The sequence below is a fragment of the Rousettus aegyptiacus genome, unplaced genomic scaffold (genome assembly GCF_014176215.1).
Source record: "Rousettus aegyptiacus isolate mRouAeg1 unplaced genomic scaffold, mRouAeg1.p scaffold_m13_p_2, whole genome shotgun sequence".
Lineage (NCBI taxonomy): Eukaryota > Metazoa > Chordata > Mammalia > Chiroptera > Pteropodidae > Rousettus > Rousettus aegyptiacus.
Genome location: NW_023416295.1, coordinates 163,647,756 through 163,667,407, shown reverse-complemented (window position 1 = coordinate 163,667,407; position 19,652 = coordinate 163,647,756). Strand labels below are relative to the sequence as shown.

Genomic DNA, 19,652 nt, shown 5'->3' with positions numbered 1-19,652 from the left:
TTTCTAAGTGTGTTTATGTTAATTCCAAACAAGCCTAAGAAGTAGCTAGCACTATCCCATTATGAAGGTGACGAAACTGTCAGAAGTAAAGCGCTATAGCCAGGGTCAGAGGCCCATAAGAAGAGCTGGAATTCAAATCGGGTTGTCTTCTCTGTACTACTCTTGGAACAATTTGGAGACTTTCATTTGTCTTTGCTTCCTTGTTTGCTCCAGAAATGTTAAAATATGCGGAGAAACAGTAGGAGCTCTATAAATAAAACATGTCTATATATTTTTAAACGATTAAAGCTGGAAAGTTTAATGTGGCACGAGGCCACTTGCAGAAATCCTGCCGCCCTTAGCAGTGAGTGGCTTCTGGCTCACCGCCCATCGGTGATGGTCGCAGCCCAGGGAAGTCCCACCCAGACTGCAGTCGGGGAAAGGCAGCGAGGGCGCTTGGCTGCGCTAAGGCAACAACGGGCCATGGATTCTTGCAGCCTAAATGTCATCTGGCTGGGAAAAGCCACATGTCGGGCTGCAGCTACTATGGGCGGGGGGAGGGGGCAGGAAACAACATTTTAAGTCTCATTTTAAGTTCGGAGTGAAGGGCGGCTAGACTGACCTGATAAAGCTGAAGGAAGAGAGTTGTATCTTTAGATGAAATCCGAAAAGGGAACACCAGAGCTCAGTGACCAAGTCAGAGCGTTGTGCGTTTGGCAAAGTAAACTGGGGCACAAGGAAAACACGAGGTGCTGAAGGCGTTCCAGGAGGTAACTGCCGTTCAAATCTACCCGATAGCTCGGGTGTCGCCCTGGCCGGAGGCGTGTGCCCTTGGTTTCCCCTTCTTAAAAATCGAGGCGCGGGCAGGTTGCACTCAGGCGGGTGCATTTCCACGTGAGGAAGGGGGGGCGGGGCTGAAAAGAGACGAAGGCCTGAGAAACCACGCTTCGCAGAGGCGCGGGGAAACAGCGTGCGAAGCGAGCCCGCACAGACCCTCGCAGCGCGCCGCGTCCCGGCGCTCGGGAGCCGCACCGGCGGCGCGGCGAGGCCCGCACCCGCTCGGCCGGCGCGCGCACGGGCGGCCGCTGGCGCACGCGGCCGGCCCGGGGCGGGGCCGCGGCGGGGGCAGGGCCGGGGCGGGGCCGCGGCGGGCGGGCGCGCGGGAGGCGCGGAGGGAGGGTGTCGCGCCGAGGGAAGCGGCCCGCGGCGGAGGGAGGGGAGGCCGAGTGCTGGAAGCGGAGCTCCGCGCTGGGACTGGTTCCTTCGCAGCCATTTTCTGTCCAACCAAACAGCCGATTGGAGACGGGAGCCAACCAGGGCTGCATTGGAGGTTTGTGTCTCGCTTCGGCCAATGATCGCTCCTAAACCGACTCCACTTTAGCTCGAATGAAATGTCCGTCTCCTCCCGGCGCCGTCCTCGCCGCCAACGCCGCCGCGGCCGGGGGCACTCGCCTCCCGCCCGCCCGCCCGCCCGGGCCGGGGCCGGCGCGGCGCCTGCGAGGCCGCTCCCGCTGCGGGCCCGGCCGGGGAGCGGGCGCGGGGCCGCGGCGCGGCTCTTTGTGCGCCGGGTCGCGGAGCGGCGGGACGCGGGCCAGGCCGCCTCCCGCTTGCCGCCGCCGCCGCCGGGGTCCGGGCCGGAGGCCGAGGACGGGGCCCCGGGGCACCGTCGGCCCCGCTCTCGCCAGCGCCCCGGCCAGCTCCATTTTTGCGCGGGAGGGGCGTAGCGGGGGGCGCGCAGCTCCGACCCCCCGGCCCCGACCCTGCTGCCCCCTGGCCTGGCAGCCACGCGGGGGTCCCCGGGGAGCGCCCCCCTTCCGCCCGCGGGGACATGGCGGGGCCGGGCCGCTTTGTTTGCCCCGGCAGCCCTGGCACCGCGCGGCGGGCGGGCGGCGGGCGTTGGGCACGGGCCCGGGGCCTTGGGCCGGGCGGGTCGGGGGGATGCGCGCCCGGGGCGTCCGCCCCGCACCCGCGGGACTGACAGATTGCCTGGGCAGTGGGGCTGGGGCCGGCTCGCGCACCTTCGTGGGGAGGAAGCGAGGTCCCCGGGAGGAAGGAATGGATTTGGTCTCCCCGCAGTCTGGTTTGCACGTAAAGAATGCAGCCATCTGGCGGCTTGCGGTCCCTGGACTTGCCCCGAAGGTGGGAAGGAAGCCTTTGGGATTGGACTAAGGTTTAATCTTGGGTGGGAGGCGAGGAGGATATGCCGGGCCTTAGGAGCAGTAGTCTCTGAGAACAAAGAATTCAGAACACCTACAAGTCGTAATCTCCCCCAAAGTGCTATAACAAGATAATTTAAACAAGCTTAGGTAGCATACGACCTTTAAAAAAACCAACATCCCACTAACCCTCGTGGACTTCACAGTTCCGTGGTTTATGCCACGAATCACTTGGCTGCTTTGAGCTCTCAGTATGCAAACTAATCAGGAACATAAAGTGATGGGGTAAACCAATCAATAAGTGGCATCAACAAATAGGGGTTTTATTTGTAAAGTTGCAAGTTTAACCAGAATTCCTTAAAAAGCAATTATTTCTCCGCACTGCTTTTCTAGCTTAATTTAAGGATTAATATTGATGCAAAACTCTGGTTGTTGATGAAGAATGGAGGGTGGAGGGAGAGTCTGCTGCTTTTCTTGGATACAAATTTGCATTTCTTCAAACACTAAACAGATGTATGCATTCCCTTGAGCTTTCACATATATCATAACCTGCCTTTAAGAAAATAAATACCATATGAGGCGATATTGTTTTTCTTAGGATACTGAATCTAAAGAAATACTGATTGAACTATTTGGACGAGTGATTGTGGTGAAGTGTGACACCCGCCCCTCCCCCAGGCAAAATAGATAAATGTATGTAGCTCATAGATTTTAAGTGTTCTGAGGACTTTTGTTTTTTCAAAGACGCCCTTAGCAAATAGCTCTTATAGCTACAAGGAAGGAATTTTCTAGGCAATTTGGGGGTTAGAAAGAGGACAGTTTTTCAAAAGATATTAGAAATTGTTTTTACAGTGTCAGCCTGTCTTTGGTGCCTGCACCTTGGAAATGGCTTTTTAAAAATTCAGTTCAGTGGCTACAGTTTTTTTCTGCTGTTTACTAGATTTTGTGCTGGAATGCATATATTTATTTTTCTTCTCATAACACTGAAAGGATGCTTTTTTTTTAGACACCCCCCTTTAATTGTTTCACTTGAAAAAAGGAAAAGAGCAAATGAGAAATGGAGATTGTAACACTGTAATTGATACCAATTTATTCAGCTATGTACAGTGAGAATGAAGAGCTATTCGGATGCAATTTTAATCCAAAATGGTGATGCTTTAAAATTATAAATAGAGGTCTTGATTGATTGTGTTATTCTGTGTATGTTCTCAGGACAGCATGGCATATTTTTTTCTAGTATAAGATGAGAGATTTAATTTAAAAGCATTATATTCTGGAATAAATTTTTCTCCCCTTCTGAGCTTTTGGACCCCTCACTCTAAAACATTAAGAAAACCCCTCACAATTCAGGTGATAATGTGGGGTGTTTGTGTCTCGGATATTAATATTTTAAGTGGTTTAGATGTTTGATTTTGGTCTTTTGCATATTAAATAATTTGGTGTGATGAATATTTAGTGAGCATAATTAACTTCAGGGCTACATTAAAGCATTACCTTCCCCTTCACAATGGAGTCAACTTTTTAAAGTTCAGTTCTCCAAAATAAATCTTCCAATTTCACAAACATTTATTGGGTGCCTGTTTTTTTGCACCATTTTATACTATGCAGCCCATTGAGTAAGAATAGTACGTAAAATTATACATGCCTTTTTAAATTTTACTAGGAAGAGAGCCTGTAGGGAAGAAAGCCTGTAGGGTGTATATTGTTATTGCTAATAGATGTTTATCTTCTAGGTTGAAATTGCGCAAAGATTAGACACTGTTTGAGACGGGTGTTCTTGAACGCCACTGACAACAGAATTTCATGACAGTACGTATGTTTTACTCCTTTTGATTTGTACAGAAATTAGCTGGAAACAAAATTATAACTGACTTATATTGGAGATTCCTGATAAAATGGATGCCTTTCAAGTCTAGACAGGTAGTACCTATATTCCCAGTGCTTCCTTCTTTTTAGTGACTTGCGTGTTCTGTTTCCTATAGGTCCCTAAGTTCTGTCAAAGCTACAGTGTGAAAAGTTTGTTCCAGCTCTTAAGAGGCACTGTTTATCTGATAGGGCTTTAGTCGAATTGAATACTTAGAGGAAAGTTACGTGCAAAATGTACAAGTGAAGGGGGTGGGGCGTGGACTTGGGCAGTTGGAAATGGCCTGGGGGGAGCCTGTAGGGCTCCAACTGCCCTTTGAAGGATGAGTGTCATTTGGATAGGTGGAGGGCATCACCAAACGCAAAAGCCTGAAGGTAGGGATGAGTACTTAGGTTTAGGGGATGGGGAGTAGATAGATTTTCATGAACAAAGTGGGGGATTTTCATAGGATAATCTAATGAAGAGATACCACTTGGCCTATCTGGATACCTAGTTCTAGATCTACTCCTGTATCTTTGTCATCAGGCATGTCACAACTTCCTTGAGCCCTGATTGCCTCACTGCTAAAATAAAAGAACTTCACCTGGCGATTCCCTAAGTAAGGCACATTCTAGCACTAGATTTGTATCAGCCCTGAAGATAGAGTCGAAAACAAGATTATAGTTAGGTTGAGTGGGGGATCCACTCTTGTAAAGCCATGAACACTCAGGTGGATTTGATGAGAAGACTTTTAGAACCATTATAAGTTTAAGAGCCGTAGATGTGTTCTAGTGAGATTACTCTTAAAATATTGCGTACTCAGGTTGAGTAGTGATGCAGGGAAAATAGAAAAGGAAGGGCATGGCTGGAAGATACTTGAAAAGAGGTAAGGGATGGGATGACAAAGAAATCTAACTATGGGAGGTGAACAGTGTAAATATGTATATATGCCTTACTGTTAAAGTGTACAGCTAAAACTTACTGGATTTCATTAACCAATGTCACCATAAAAAAATAAAAATAAAGAGGTAAGGGATTAATAAGTTGAGCTTGGAAAAGATAAAAGAACTTTAGGTGACGTTGGTATAATTAGCCTGTGAGAGTGGAAGGATGGTATTATTCTTAATAGTATTGCAATAATTGATAAGGAGATCAAGGAGCTCTCATCCATTGCCTCCTTGGAGGGGATGGGGAAGGTGAGTTTCATCTTCCAGTATCTTACGTTTGCAGTGACGAGATACCAGACATGTTCTACGGACATGGGTTGTTGAGTGGCAGGCGGGATATGGTTGTAGACTTAGGATTCATGAGTACAGAAGTGATATTTAATGAGTTCATTAAGAGAAAAAGGGAAGAAAGAGAAAACAATAACCTGGGATAAGTAACAGGAGGTGGGTGGGGAGGAGAGAATATTGATTTGGAAATCAAGGGAGAAGAGATTCCAAGCATAAACGAGGGGCCAGCAGTTGGCCACCACTGTAAAGACAGTCAAGTAGGATGAAGGCGAGATCATGGGCAACCGAGAGTGGTTTCAGTGTTGTGTTCAGTGCCATGGGAAAGCACACATCAAGGAATTTAAGTAGGAATGAAGAGGTGTGTAAGGACTGCCAGGTGGAGTGAAAACTGGACAAGGGTGTGGAGCAGACTTAAGGTTTTATATGTCTTTCTGTGTGTTTAATGAGAGTCCGAGCATGTTTAAATTAAGGAAGAGTGAAGAAGCTGGTGAAGAGGACTGAAGATAGTTCAGAGAGGAGGAATCTTTGTATTTCTTGTCCTCGAAGAGATAAATAGGAATGTGATTCATAGAACAGGTAGGAGGGGTTACATGAGAGAACAGTCTTTATGGCTGGAAAGAGCGATGAGCACTGTGTTTGAAGGAATAATCGTCATACGAGGTTACATTTGTTGAGTTCTGACTAGGTAGCAGGCTCTTGGCCAAGTGCTTTTTCTGTAATCACTTCTCTAGCAACCCCATTTGAAAAACGGGGAAGCCGAAGCACAGAGAGGATGGGAATCAAAGACATGGCGCTGGTAAGTGGGGAGACCCGCTGCAGACCCATGTGGTCTGCCCTAAGGCCAGTGCTCCATCACCGCTTTCTGTGAGATGAATCTGAAACCAGGTGCATTTCCTAACCATTTCGTAAATGCTGTCCTTGTTCTTGAGAAGCAACTTGAGGTGTTTTCAGTATACAATCCATAGACTTAGAATTTAGAAGAGACAAAAGAGTTAGGCTTACTGGCTATAGGAAAAACTCAGGAACAAAGACTTTGAAGTGCATGGGGCTCTGCATTTCATTCGCATTTACTGTGGCAGCTTTGGCACATCAGCCTCATGGAACCTCAGTTTTCTCACCTCCTCCGCAGGGTCGCGAACATTGTGCGAGATATTTAGAAAGTGTTCAGTAAATGTTAAATATATTACAGAGGGCACTAGTTACTGCATTTGTAAGTTACTAGTATAAATATTGCTACCTGAAAAAAATTATAGAGTAAAAACGTATTAGCTTAGCCAGCTGCCCATTTATTTTACATATCATTTTAAAGAACAGTGTTTTCAATTAAATAATTAGAATAGTCAAAAGAATTAATTTAATGGGTTTTCACTACTCTGTCCATATATTTCATGCCCCTTGAATCTAAAGACTTATCATTTTACCCATTCTCTTGTGATTATCTTACATGCTCTTCCCTCTTTGTTAGCTGGATGAAATCCAGTACTTTAGCTTCTTGGTTCTTATACCAGGCCTGTAAGTGTCACAGCTGGACATACCGGTACTACTGAACATCATGGTCACCAGCTCAGCTAGGCTCCTCACACCGCCCCACAGTCCTGCGCACATCCTTCCCATTCTCTGCAGTGAGGGCCAGCTGTGTGCCCAGCTGTAAGAAACCTAGTGTTACCCGTGGCGTTTCCTCCAGCTCTTGTTCAGCCAGTTACCAAGTCTTGAGTCTACCTGCTACTAAAGTTTCTTCGGTCTGTGTGTTCTCTTGCTGTCCTGGACCAGAGGGGGGAATGATTGGCATCTTGCCTGAATTCGGTCCTGACTGGAGCGTTATGGCCCTTACTGGTCTTCTGCCACCATTCTGGCTCCCCGTGGTTCATTTACTACCCTGGACTGTAAGCCACAGTGATCTTTTAAAAATGAAACCTTATTCACTGTCTTTGCTAAAACTCTTCTTTGATTTGCTCTTGTTAACAAGGCACTGTTTGAGGCTCTTAGCCTGAACTCTATTTCCCTACTTACTTTGCCTGGAACATTCTTTTCTTATTTTACTTTGACTGATTTCTCTTCATCGTTCAGTCTTAGTTTAAATGTTATTTCCAAAGACAGCCTTCTTTGACTCAGACTAGTGAGGTTCCAAAGATTGTACCAAAACATCTTTGTTTTCCTTAGCACTTGACATTAACAATTAATTAATTATTTGTAATTATTTAATAGCTATCTATAACATTTACTGAGCACTCCTATGTACTATGCTTTCTTTACATGGTAATTACTATTCTCATCCCACTGGCTCAAGGTCTCATGCCAATAAGTAGCAGGTATTTCATACAGGTGATCTGAATCCAGTACCTGTTCCTTGGAAATACACACTATGTTCCCCACCCTATTCCCATACCCCCCAATTTACGGAACATTTGTCTTCTGAGCAAGGTGAGGACAGGGACTTGTTTGTGTTGTTGACGGCTTCATCACTAGCCCATAGCACACACCTGATAAGTACCATTTACTCAGTAAATATTTGTTGACAGGCTTACTTAAAATTTGTAATCTTTTATAAATGTTTATGTTTTAGACCTAGAAAAAAAACCTTTGAGATGTATCTAGCAAGTGTTCCCCCTCATTCTTTATGCATGAACAGAATATTGAAAGCATCAAAGATGAGGCTAATTGGTTGAATGGAAGATACTAAGTTCTTTGGGGATTCAAAGAAGGGAGCACTAATCTTTGGCTTGCAGAATGGAGTAAATCCAGAAGGTTCAGAGGACGTGGGAACTCTGGGTTTAAAGAAGGGGGCACAAATTTAATGGTAGAAAGAGGAGAGGAAGAGAGAAAGTCTGCTAAAATGACAGAAAAGCAAACTCATGGAACCAGAAGACACTTACAACTAAGCAGATGATGGTACAGCTTATCTTGAAAGGAGGGAGGGTGACAGCTGACATCTGAGTGCTCTGTGTGCCAAACACTGTCCTTAGCAGGGGTCCATTTGTGTGATTCTGACCACTCTGTGAGACACTATTGGAACTATTTTTTAGAAGACTGGGGTTTAGATGCTGAGGCTGTTAATACAGTTGATTATCTTGCTGCTCATTCCAGTGCATGACAAGATAACGTGATTGGAACTATTTGCCTTTAATACTTTTTTAATGTAATTTTTATAAATTACTTAATTTTCCAGATCCTGGTTATTTGAAAAGTGTCTAATTTAAAACACTAACTTACAAAAGACTCATGGTATCCTGTGTGCATTCATTTTGGAAGGATTTGTTATTTTCTTCACTTAAAAAAGATTTGTTTCTACTTGTATGTTCCGAAACCACTTTGGTCTGTCTCCTGCACCTCGATCTCCTCTAGGGCATCATAAAAACTAGTCAATTCATAGCTATTGTAATTGACCTCTTTTTTTATGGCTAAAAATCCATCATCATACCTATTAAACACTACTCCCTTAGTACCTTGTTTGCATTTTAGGATCAGAAATAACATTTTATATTTGAGTAATGTTTCACCTTCATTTCTATTAGCTATTTAAGACAGGGAAGGCGATATTTCCATTTAATATAGAAATCCATCTAACCGGTAGGGTTGCTCATTATCAGGGATCAGGAGGAGAGTCAGAGCTCACTGACTGTTACCACCTTTTAGAGGCCACTAAGCAGTATCAGTAACTAGGTACCCTGTACTGTTAACTTTATTAAAGGTAGGTGAATTCTCTTCTCTAGCCCCTGAAAACCACTATAAATTATGGAAATGTATATGTATCTGCAGTTAAATTAGATACCTCAGTCAACAGATGCATCGAAGAAATGCCATGTTATTGAAGACTTGGAAACTAGCCTGGTATTTTAGTATTAGATAAAAATCCAACAGAGATGGAAAAGGAAACGTGTCACACAAGGACTCAAATACTTCAATTAATAACATTAAGTTTGTGCTGGGTCCTGGGCCTTGATGAGCATTTAGGATCAAGTGTCTCTCCATGTGGCCTGAAAGCATATATAAATTACATTTAATTTTTGCCACACTGTTTATTCAGAGAAGGCATTTAAATTTTTCCTGCCCACAGCTAGCCAGTCCCTCATTGTTTTAAATAAAGAGCATTGTTTCCAAAGCAGAAAGACTTCCAGGATTTGTTGATGAAATGGAATGTAGCCAGTTTAGAAATTATGGTCAGTTTTTTCCAGATTTTCCCTCTTAGAATTCTTATATTTCTAAGCAAAATTAATTAAGCAGGCATCTTTCCAGAAGGTCATTTTAATTCTACTCTTGTCTGTGGCTGCAATGTCCCCATTCTCAGATGCAGACCTCCAATCTCCTTGACCCCTCTTCTGTTTTCTTTAAAGAACCGAAAGTTTAAGGGTTAGGGGAAGAGAAAACTAACCTTTGGCAAGCATTAGAGGTTGTCGGGCTTGTTCAAAATGTGGGTGTACTTTTGGGTTGCATGGGTACAGACTGTATAAGGAATCCATATGCTTCTTACGGCAAACAACAATTTGAACCAAGACATTTGTCTATTGTGGAAGTTCTGTGAGACCACAAAGAAAGTCTGCAGCAGCAACAAAAGGGTTTTTCTAGGAATATCAGAGTTTAGCAGGGGAGTGAAAAATGATGGATATATAGGTGACTTCCAGAAGATCACTAAGCTGATTTTGGTTTCATTTGTCATTCCAGGGATAAATTAAGTTGTAAGTCAGGGTTGCCTGCACTATATCTGAGGATTACACAGAAAGAGGTGTGTGTTTTAGATTCATTTCCTTGTGTTTCCCTGTCGGTCTTATGCTTATCACTTGCGGAGGATCGAGAGGGGACTCTTGTATAGTTAACAAATTATCAAAAGTTTTCCAAATCAAGAAATATGAATGTTTTCTTTTAGTGAGCTTAAGCTATGAAAAATAGAATTGACCCATGCTATGATAGTTTATGAGCACTGAATCTATTGTTTTTTAGACAAGTTTTATTGAAGAGTACTGAAAAACTTTTTCCTCATAGATGGATGGTGACAGTTCTACGACAGACGCTTCTCAACTAGGAATTTCTGCAGACTATATTGGAGGAAGCCATTATGTTATACAGCCTCACGATGGTAAGAAAGCCACGATCAGAAACAGATCACAAGTAGAAATGAATTAGAAAGTGGGAATTTTATTACTATGATGTTCTAGGTTACTTTTGTCTTTATAGGAAAATTATCAATCTTGCATCACTGAAGTGTCTCTAAAAGTCGTACCATGCCATTTTAATTGAAAATAGCCTTCAAAAGAATGATGAGTTCTAGAAAAGAATTGTGGAAAAGTATGCCTTTAAAAATCTGGTAGTTTCTTAAAATTTTGTTACTGATTTTCTGTTCGAGTATTAAATATGGAAAATTCTTACTCAGTTGATAAAATAAAATAGTTGCTAGCTATTATATGTCCAACACTTATGAAAAGATTTATTTTTGTTTTTCATTCAGTATTAAGTTTGAACTATGTCAGATATTAGAAGAGCAGTATTAGGTTAGCTTATCAGAAATAATTTACTTTTGTGGCATTCTGATTTGTTAGATCAAAAAACATTAAGATATATTTTTGTAGAAGTTAATTGGAGGAGGGCAATTAGTTATTTCATCCTAAAACAAAATCAAACAAGTTAATTTTTATAACATCATTTTAAACCCATAAAAATGTACATTGAATCAACTTAAATGCCTTTCTTATTTAATATATAAAAGTGGGAACTTTACTTACAAGATAATGCATTTAGTGATAAAAAGGATAGTATTGATACTGGGAAAGCTTCAGTTATATATAAATCTGTAATTTGAAAATTCACTTTGTGTAAGAACGTTGTATCACTACTATAGCTTTGTCCAAAAACTATTACTAAAAAACCAAACCAAACAAAAAACTATTACTACGTTAGTAATAACCCAATTGGGTCAGCAATATTCAAGTACAGTTTTTCCTTTCTGTATAAACTTGGCTTTGGATAAACATATAATCTCTTACTCTAGTAATGTGCAGGGAGCCACAGGTCAAAGTCTATAAGGTTTATAGTTGGGTCATGCAACATATATTTATGTGCACCTTCTCTGGAAAGTGCTATACCCAGTCCCAGAAAGGACACCAAGCCAATCCCTGTCCTCAAGCAGCAACAATCCAAGAGAGGGAATGAGGAATTAAAAGAATTATAAAACATGTAAGAAACGCTGCAGACAGGCACTTGTGATATTTTATGAAAAGAGAGATGATTCCTGAATGTGCCGTGGAGATGTTTTTGAGCTTTTGGAGAATGTGTAGGTAGGATTTCAAAAGGCAGAGTTGAGTGACAAAAGTGGATTTGAAATTAATGGGTAGGTTTGGTTCTGGCCCTGAAAGAATTATGAGAACTACTGTCCTGACCCGTGACAAGAATTAGGAAACCATTCTGGATCATTTTAGATAGTCTTGTCTATCTTGAAGTAAAAATTATGAGAAGCTTTAAACTTATTTTTAAGAAGCTTTAAACTTATTTTTATTTCTTTAGATACTGAGGATAGCATGAATGATCATGAAGACACAAATGGTTCGAAAGAAAGTTTCAGAGAACAAGATATATATCTTCCAATTGCAAATGTTGCAAGGATAATGAAAAATGCCATACCTCAAACGGGAAAGGTAATGCAGAGGAGTTGTTTGACTAGGTTTTTCTGGGGGGGAGTCCATACTTCATGAATGTAGTTAGCTAATGATTTCAGTTGTTTAGCCTTTCAGCAAATCAAATATTTCTTTCAGTTCTATATACTTGGTTACTGAACAACGTTCCATTTTCAGTTCTGTCATGTCCCCCAAAGGCTCCCCTCTCCCCCACCCATTGGAAGCAGATAAAATAGAATTAAGAATCTTTAAAAACAGATGCATCGTCCGAGCTATCAGATTTGGGCTTACGATGTTGTAACTGACAGCAAAATTTAGGTCATATTGGACAGATAAGGGGGTTGTAAGAATTTTAAAAAATCCTCATAAATTTGAAAGCTATTTTTATATAATTATAAATACTAACATTTAAATTCAGCTGGTATGAATTTTTTTACATAGTTTTCTCTTGTTAGAACTTAAAAACTCATTGTCACTCTACTCATCACCCGGTCTTAAAATTCACACTCTATATTATTTCATATTACATTGTAAACTTCTGTCATTTTATTGTAGCTTATAAAGTACTTCTGAAATGAATAAAGCTTATAAATATATTATTAAAAGACATTATTGAGCCTAGAAGTTCCAGTTTGAGAGGTCCTCTTTATGTTTTAAGGGGGGAGGGAGCACACCTGGTTGTCACAGCTTAAATAGGCTTGGCCTACGCAGTGCGATGCCACAGCCAACCGCCACATGTGGTTACTGAGCACGTGGATGTGGCTAGCGAATTGAGATGTGCTTGTAAATCTAAAACATACCAGATTTTAAAGACTTATTATGAAAATAAGAATTAAAACATCTCAATTTTTAAATCCATCCTATGTTTAAATAATATTTTAGATTGGGTTAAATAAAATACATAATTAACTGTTTCTTTTTTTTTCTTTTTTTTAACATGGCAACTAGAAAATCTAAAGTTATATATATGTAGTGCACATTATATTATCTTGCTTGACTGCATTTATGCAACTCTTGTTTACTTTTCTCCAAGATAAATACAGGCATTGAAGTAAAAGACAGTATGTTTCAGCAAGGATTTTGAGGGTCATTCCTGTTAGAAGTAGCTTTGGAATGGCATAATTTAATCCATTAGAGTTTCACTTTCAAAGCCATACCCTTAAGAGAATTGTTTTTATAAAGTGGCAGATGTGTTTCTTTCTGTACCTGGCACTTTGTATCTTAAATATGTCGCCAGATGTCATTATTTCACTCCCTTGTAAGCTATGCGTGAATTCAGTGGGGGTTTTTGTTTGCTTGTTTTTTTTTTTTTTTTTTTTTTTTTTTTAATTCTGGTGTCCTTATTCATGGAAATGCTAGAGCAGAGAAGTAGTACCTAAGTTTGTAGCCTACAATATACAACATACATGACTGGATTGGTTTTCTTGGGGCAGCTGGTGTAAGAGTTTTCATTATGGCTGGTAGGGACATCCAGTGGTGGCTTTTATACCTAAATTATGTTTTCCATGAGTAGTTGTCAAGGCTTCTCTCACTTACATTTGAGTTTTTATTTCACTCTGAGGGTTGGCATTTTGATAGTAGGAATTAGTGTTGTTATTAGCATGTATTTCAAAGATTAAAGGTTAACACTCAGAAACTGAAGTTTACGTTCCTCTGAATAGCCTTCTATTTTTGCAGGTTCTTAGGCAGGTGATGGTTATATTGCCTGCAAGCTCACCTATGATTTTTCTTTTCAGATTGCAAAAGATGCCAAAGAATGTGTTCAAGAATGTGTAAGTGAGTTCATCAGCTTTATAACATCTGAAGCAAGTGAAAGATGCCATCAAGAGAAACGGAAGACAATCAATGGAGAAGATATTCTCTTTGCCATGTCTACCTTAGGCTTTGACAGTTATGTAGAACCCCTAAAATTGTACCTTCAGAAATTCAGAGAGGTAAAATGTCTTCCATTATGCTTTTAAGAAAATAAGATACACTATTCACTAACTTTTTTAATGTATTCTTTAAAAATTTTATAGCGATTACATTTCTTAGATGTGTATAATGGCTTACCTTACTGTATGTACTTAAATAGTTAAGTCCTTTTCCTTTGTTTATTGCTAATGGTAGTGTAGTTATGTAATGATTAAGAATGTGGACTCTGGAGGATGAATGCCAGCTTCACCACATGAACTCTGTGATCCTGGGCAGGTTACTGAAGCACGTTAGGCCCTGGTTTCCTGCTCTATAAAGTCAGGCTGATAATAATACCTACCTCACAGAATCATTGAGAGGACTAAGTAAAATTATTTATTTAGTGCACTCAGGTTGGCATATAATGAATGCTCAGTAATGTTAGCTGCTGTTATTAATTTTAAAGAGGTAACATCTCAGAACTTGGGGGCCTTTTAGATAAGAAAAAGAAGGCATTGTAACTACATCTTTTCCTTATTATTGATTAAATGCTGCATTTCCTTTAGTTTATCTTTGCTCATGCATTTTTGAAAATGAGTTGATCAGCATATTTATTTCATGCTTCACCTTGGATGTCAGATTCACATTGCTTTTGAAATATTTTCTTAGTATCTTCAGTGTTATAATACCATTGAATTAGTGATATCTGTATGGAATGATTAATTAAAAGTAGGAAGGGAATATGTAAACTACTCAGAGTACTTCTCCAGATCTTTAGCATCATAGAACCCTAGAGTGGATGGAAACTTAGAAGTCTTTGGTCCAAACTATAATTTTGATTTAGAAAATTTAGGCCCCAAACTTACAGGTACATGTACTGCCCAGATGGCCAAGAGCTGTATCTATAATTAAATAATAACTTGGAGCATTTTTAGTAGACTTATAAGCTGAGTATAATATTTTACAGACTGTTTCATCTATATTTTCATTTTGATTAGTATAGAATTAGAATACTTTCTTTATTTTTAACCATAAATATTTTAGGTTCTTCTAGGTCATTATTAACAGTGTCCTGTGATGAGTACTACTTATCTCAAAAAGTTAGCATTTTGAAAGGCTTCTTCATTTGTAATTAACCAGAAGTGTTAATAAATACTCTGTGTAGTGTTTGTAAAAATAGAAGCGCCTAATTTTAGGAAATAAATAAACGGTCTACTTTAGAAGTTTCTTTTAAATAGCAGTGATTACTTTTTTGGTTTTCCTTCCCCAGGCGATGAAAGGAGAGAAAGGGATTGGTGGAGCAGTCACAGCTACAGACGGATTGAGCGAAGAGCTGACAGAGGAGGCATTTAGTAAGCGACGTTACGATACGTTTATGCAACTAAATTTGTTCTTAGAGTCATGGACATTGTTAGTGATTTAGTAGTACAGATATTAATATCTGTAGTTGTACCTTAGGAATATCAGCACTGAGTACTTTGACATATAGCACTATCTTGAACAGTTCTTAATAGTTCATGCTCTTATATTTGAAGTCAGGGAAGGATAAGTGTAAAATTTTAATTCTGCAGATATAACCTTTCACCAATAGTTTGGACTGATTTCCAGAGCTCCTAGTTTTTAGTTTAAGATTCATGATAGGAATGTTGAAAATTGTAGTTTGCAGTATAAAATCCTGTGATTAAAATAGTTTTGAACTGGTTTCTTTTTTAAAAATTGAGTGCCATATTGTTATATTTATTGGTGCAATAAAAGGTCGATGGTGGTTATAGTTCTCATATAAAATTTATATGGGGTATTTTATATTTCTCACATGAAAAGTGTATGCTGCTTAGTTGTGTAAGTCTCGCTCCCAGCCAGGCCTCCTAGAGTAGGTCTCTCCATGAATCGGAATTTCTCTCTAGTCTTTCTGCAGATTTGTGCACATGGGCAATTAAGATTCAGAAAATGGAACATGCTATAGAAAAAATGTGCTTTTTAAGAAGTTTTTAAAATGGAAAATTTGGGAATTCATGATTTTGCCCAAGATTACGCTGATAAGCAGCAGAATTGTAATGAGACATTAATGGCACAACTTTAAGGTTCAGGCCAAGAAAGTAGATGCAATTCTTCTCTCACTTTAACTTTTTTCTGCCATTTAGCTAACCAGTTACCGGCCGGCTTGATAACTGCAGATGGTCAGCAACAAAATGTCATGGTTTACACAACATCGTATCAACAGGTAGAGTACCTTCTTTGTATTTTAAATTATTTTTTAAAAATAATTATATTCATCGCTTATCTCAGGTAGTTAATTCAATGATTATTAAAATATAAACACATGTTCATATTTGCATAGATTCCTAGAAAGAGATACAAGAAATTAATAAAGTAGCCTCCTTGGGTAGGGAATGGAAATTCAGGGTGGCAAATAGACTTATTTTTCATTGTCTATTGTTTTTATTCTTTGAATGTTTATAATACACATTATTTTTAAACTAATTTTTCTTTAATTCTTGTCAATTTGAATTTTCTGATCAGATTTCTGGTGTTCAACAAATTCAGTTTTCATGATCTGAAGAAATGATGGCATGGGCACTATAGAGAAGCAAGAGCGTCTGTATGATTCCGAAGCAGAGACCTGAGAAGGAAATGAGTGAAAGGATGTCTCTTTGTATATTAAATCGCTGTAATGTAGCTTCCTGATGCTTGACTAATTGAGGTGTTAATTCTGACTTGAGAATCTTTTTCATGAATGATTTTAAAGAAAAATTTGGATTTTAAAGGTATTAAAATATTTTTGTTTTGTACAAGAGTTTGTTGCTCTGTATGACTCCTGTATGCATTGTATATTGCAATTTATTACTGTCAGAGATTTGTAGACAGTTTCTTATTTTCATATTGAATCATGTTACTTTTGTAATTCAAGTAAGCAGCTGGGTTAATTCATGATGTTGCCCTTTTAATAAAATACAAGGGTAGAGTTCATTTTGAATGCAAGTTGCCTTTATTATAAATTTGAGTTTGTCTTGGTTATATATCTTGCATGATAACCTAGCTAGGTTTTTAGTATTTGCCATATTTATTAAAATTAATTTTTTTGTAAAACATTCATAGCTTAAGCAGCACCATTTTTTAAAAAATGTAATTGAAAAATTAAGTGTGAATGCAGAAGCAGATATTGTCTGCCCTCTCAAACTCGGTGCCCGTTAACAGTGTTTTACACTGTTCTTTGTGCCTGTCAAGTTAGTTTTAGTTTACTGGAGCTTTTGTTAAGAGCAGATTTGTTTATTATTGAGTGTTGGAATTCATTTAGGTTTAATATAGTCCCAGTGCTCATGAAATGGTGCCCCTTTCATTTTGTATATGATTTTTTCCAAAGCCTATCTTCAAATACTATAGTATCCTCTTCCAGAAGAGGAGTTTTATCTATCGTCTGATAGTAAATGTCATTTTACCTTTTTAATTGAAATGTCAAGTTTCCTATTATACTGTGGGAACCAGCAAACGTCAGACATCATTGTGTGTATACCAACCTGTTTCTGCATGGGCGAGTGAATGCAGTGAAGAACAGGGTGAGTGCTGTGAACGGGGTGACACAGAAGCCGCCAACTCCTAGTGTGCTGTCTCCATCTTTGCAATAAACGAAACTTAGATGATGTAACTTCGTATAATTTAGTAGTATGTACTTGGGTTGTTCCTTTTGTAAAGTGAGGATTTATATTTTTTCATCCATTCTTTAAGGTGATAATTGACCTGAGTGGTTTTTTTGGTCTTTGTTTTTTTTTAATATCAGTAATTGCTATTATATAGTTTGCTTCAAAGGAAGGGAGTTTGAATGAAGGTCATCTTGGAAGGACACTCATATTTATAAGGTAGAAGCAATTTCCCAGATGTAGGCTGAACAGAAACATTTATTTTGCCAGAAGGAGCCTTTGGGGGCATATCTGGGCTAATCTGAGGCTAATAACTCCTTTACTACCCCTCCCATTTAGAAAATAATGTTAATTACAGAGACTTCAAATAGGCAAACAAAAGGGAAGGGTGGTTAAGCAAAATCAACCATCATCCTACTATGTATGTGGAAATGACCAATGTTAATATTTTGGTAAACATCATTTGTCCTTTTACTTTGCTAAATATGTATATTTTTATAAAAATAGGCTCATACTAGCATTTGCATACAGTTTTGTAATCTGCTTTTTTCACTTAATATATTGTGAACATCGTTCCCAGGTCATTACATAGTCTTCCTTTTTCATTCCTCTGTTACTCTGTTGTATGGCTGAACCATAATTTATTTAATCCTCTGTAGGACATTTTGCCTATATACATCCTTTTACAGTTATAAACAGCATTTCACTGAATCTTGTGTACATCTCTGTTACTTAATTAAGATAATTTCTTACGAGTAGAATTGCTAGGTTAACAGCAATTCTACACAAAATTTTAAGGTGTTTGATACTTACATATAAGTGTATCTCTGAAATATCTTTCATTTGATCCAGGCAGTGTGTCACTATATAACTGATAAAAAGCACTTGGTCTTTGGCTATCAGATTCTTTCTCTAAAATTAAAGATGGGGTTAGGTTTAAGAATCAAGATAAAAAAGAAATGACCTTAAAATTCATGTCAATATATGCCAAAACGAATTTCTAAGTTTAATAATTTGCTGGTAGTAGTGACTAAAGCTTTAAAGTAGGTAAAATCAGGTGAGCTTTGGCTTATGGCCTTCATACTCTGAAAGAATATTAGCATTCTTCATGTGTCAGGTACATAGTCTTTTATGCACATAAGAGGTAGTGTTGGCTTCTTACTTGGCTTATATTGCCTTGACAACATGTCATGTTTTCTTCCGCTGTGGAACTTCTCAAGTATATAAGTTCCTACATTACTATAAAAGTGTTTAATTTTTTTTTTTTAATAACTTAGTACATATTGCCTTTATGAGTAAGAGAGAAATGAGCTTCAGTGACTAAATAGAAGAAGGGATTTTGGTAGCCTCTGCGTCCTCACTACCTCGTGATGCTTTACTCCAGACAAAGAATTTTTTGATGCTACCTTCCTAATGTCGCATACTTGGAAATGATGATGTTTTAATCTTTTTGTACTTCTTTTCCTCCTGTGGTGTGATATCTATTCGGTCTTCTCCTTTCCTTAAAAACACTGCCTGTTTCCTGGATTGCCTTAGTGGATTAAAAGAATCCCAGTTATCTTTAATACTGCTAATTGAACACAGTTCCAAGGATCTAACTAGAAGGATTCTACAGCAGTAGCAATTTTGCATGAAAATGGAAAACAGTTTCTACCATTTGCCAAGAATAAAATCTTGCAGTGCAAGTTTAAAAAAAATTTTCCTTTTCAGTTATCAACAGCCCAAAATAAGACAATATTTGTTGCTTTATGTGATAAAATATACTTTTGAGTCACTCAAGTGATACAGGGTATGATGTAAACCAAAAGCTAAGCTATTTTAAATGTGTTTTTGGTCTCCCTGAATTAGATAACTTATATATTTATGGAATACTTTATATATATTAACCTTATACTTACATTAAGTCATAATATAGTGTGCTCATGAGTAAAAATTACTTTTTCAAGGAGCTATACAATACTGTCTAAAAAATAACTCGGTTTTGATTTCTGGTGTCTTTTAGAACTGGAAATGTTACTTTGCTTACTTGACCAAATTTAGCTTTTTCTGGCTCATTATGCACCAACCACCCTGAACTCTTGACTCCTTGTGCCAAGTCCTTTGCCTTCTTCCTCCCCCTTGCTATGTCCTTAAACACATATACTTCCCTCTGTCTAGAACATTCTTTTCCTCTGCCAGGCTAAGTCCCACAGATCCTTCAGATCTCAGCTTAAACTTCAGAAAAGCCTTTATAACTCTTGTAAAAACTTTATACCAATCACCAAATACAAAAAATAACACCACCCAACACTAAGTAGGTTTATAACAGC

General features: G+C 39.1%; 1 protein-coding gene across 8 annotated transcripts; it reads left to right on the top strand.

The window, feature by feature from the left end:
• Positions 1–1,168: 1,168 nt before the first annotated feature.
• Positions 1,169–18,054, top strand: NFYB (nuclear transcription factor Y subunit beta). 8 transcript variants are annotated; one of them, XM_016127045.2, is made up of 9 exons: positions 1,169–1,309; positions 3,869–3,944; positions 9,873–9,933; positions 10,191–10,284; positions 11,706–11,836; positions 13,552–13,749; positions 14,979–15,060; positions 15,850–15,929; positions 16,229–18,054. In XM_016127045.2, exons 4-9 carry the CDS (start codon positions 10,191–10,193, stop codon positions 16,259–16,261), a joined length of 618 nt encoding a protein of 205 aa, XP_015982531.1. In that variant the 5' UTR covers positions 1,169–1,309; positions 3,869–3,944; positions 9,873–9,933; the 3' UTR covers positions 16,262–18,054. The 8 variants fall into 8 exon arrangements, with proteins under 8 accessions (XP_015982531.1, XP_015982526.1, XP_036093271.1 ...); XM_016127046.2 differs by lacking the exon at positions 1,169–1,309 and adding an exon at positions 1,881–2,118; XM_016127043.2 differs by lacking the exons at positions 1,169–1,309; positions 9,873–9,933 and adding exons at positions 1,884–2,118; positions 2,734–2,828.
• The last annotated feature ends 1,598 nt before the right edge of the window (positions 18,055–19,652 follow it).

Coding starts and splice junctions, on each gene's coding strand:
- NFYB (XM_016127040.2), top strand. Junction 10,285..11,705: donor TGTTATACAGCCTCACGATG/GTAAGAAAGCCA, acceptor TTATTTCTTTAG/ATACTGAGGATAGCATGAAT. Junction 15,930..16,228: donor ACACAACATCGTATCAACAG/GTAGAGTACCTT, acceptor TTTTCTGATCAG/ATTTCTGGTGTTCAACAAAT.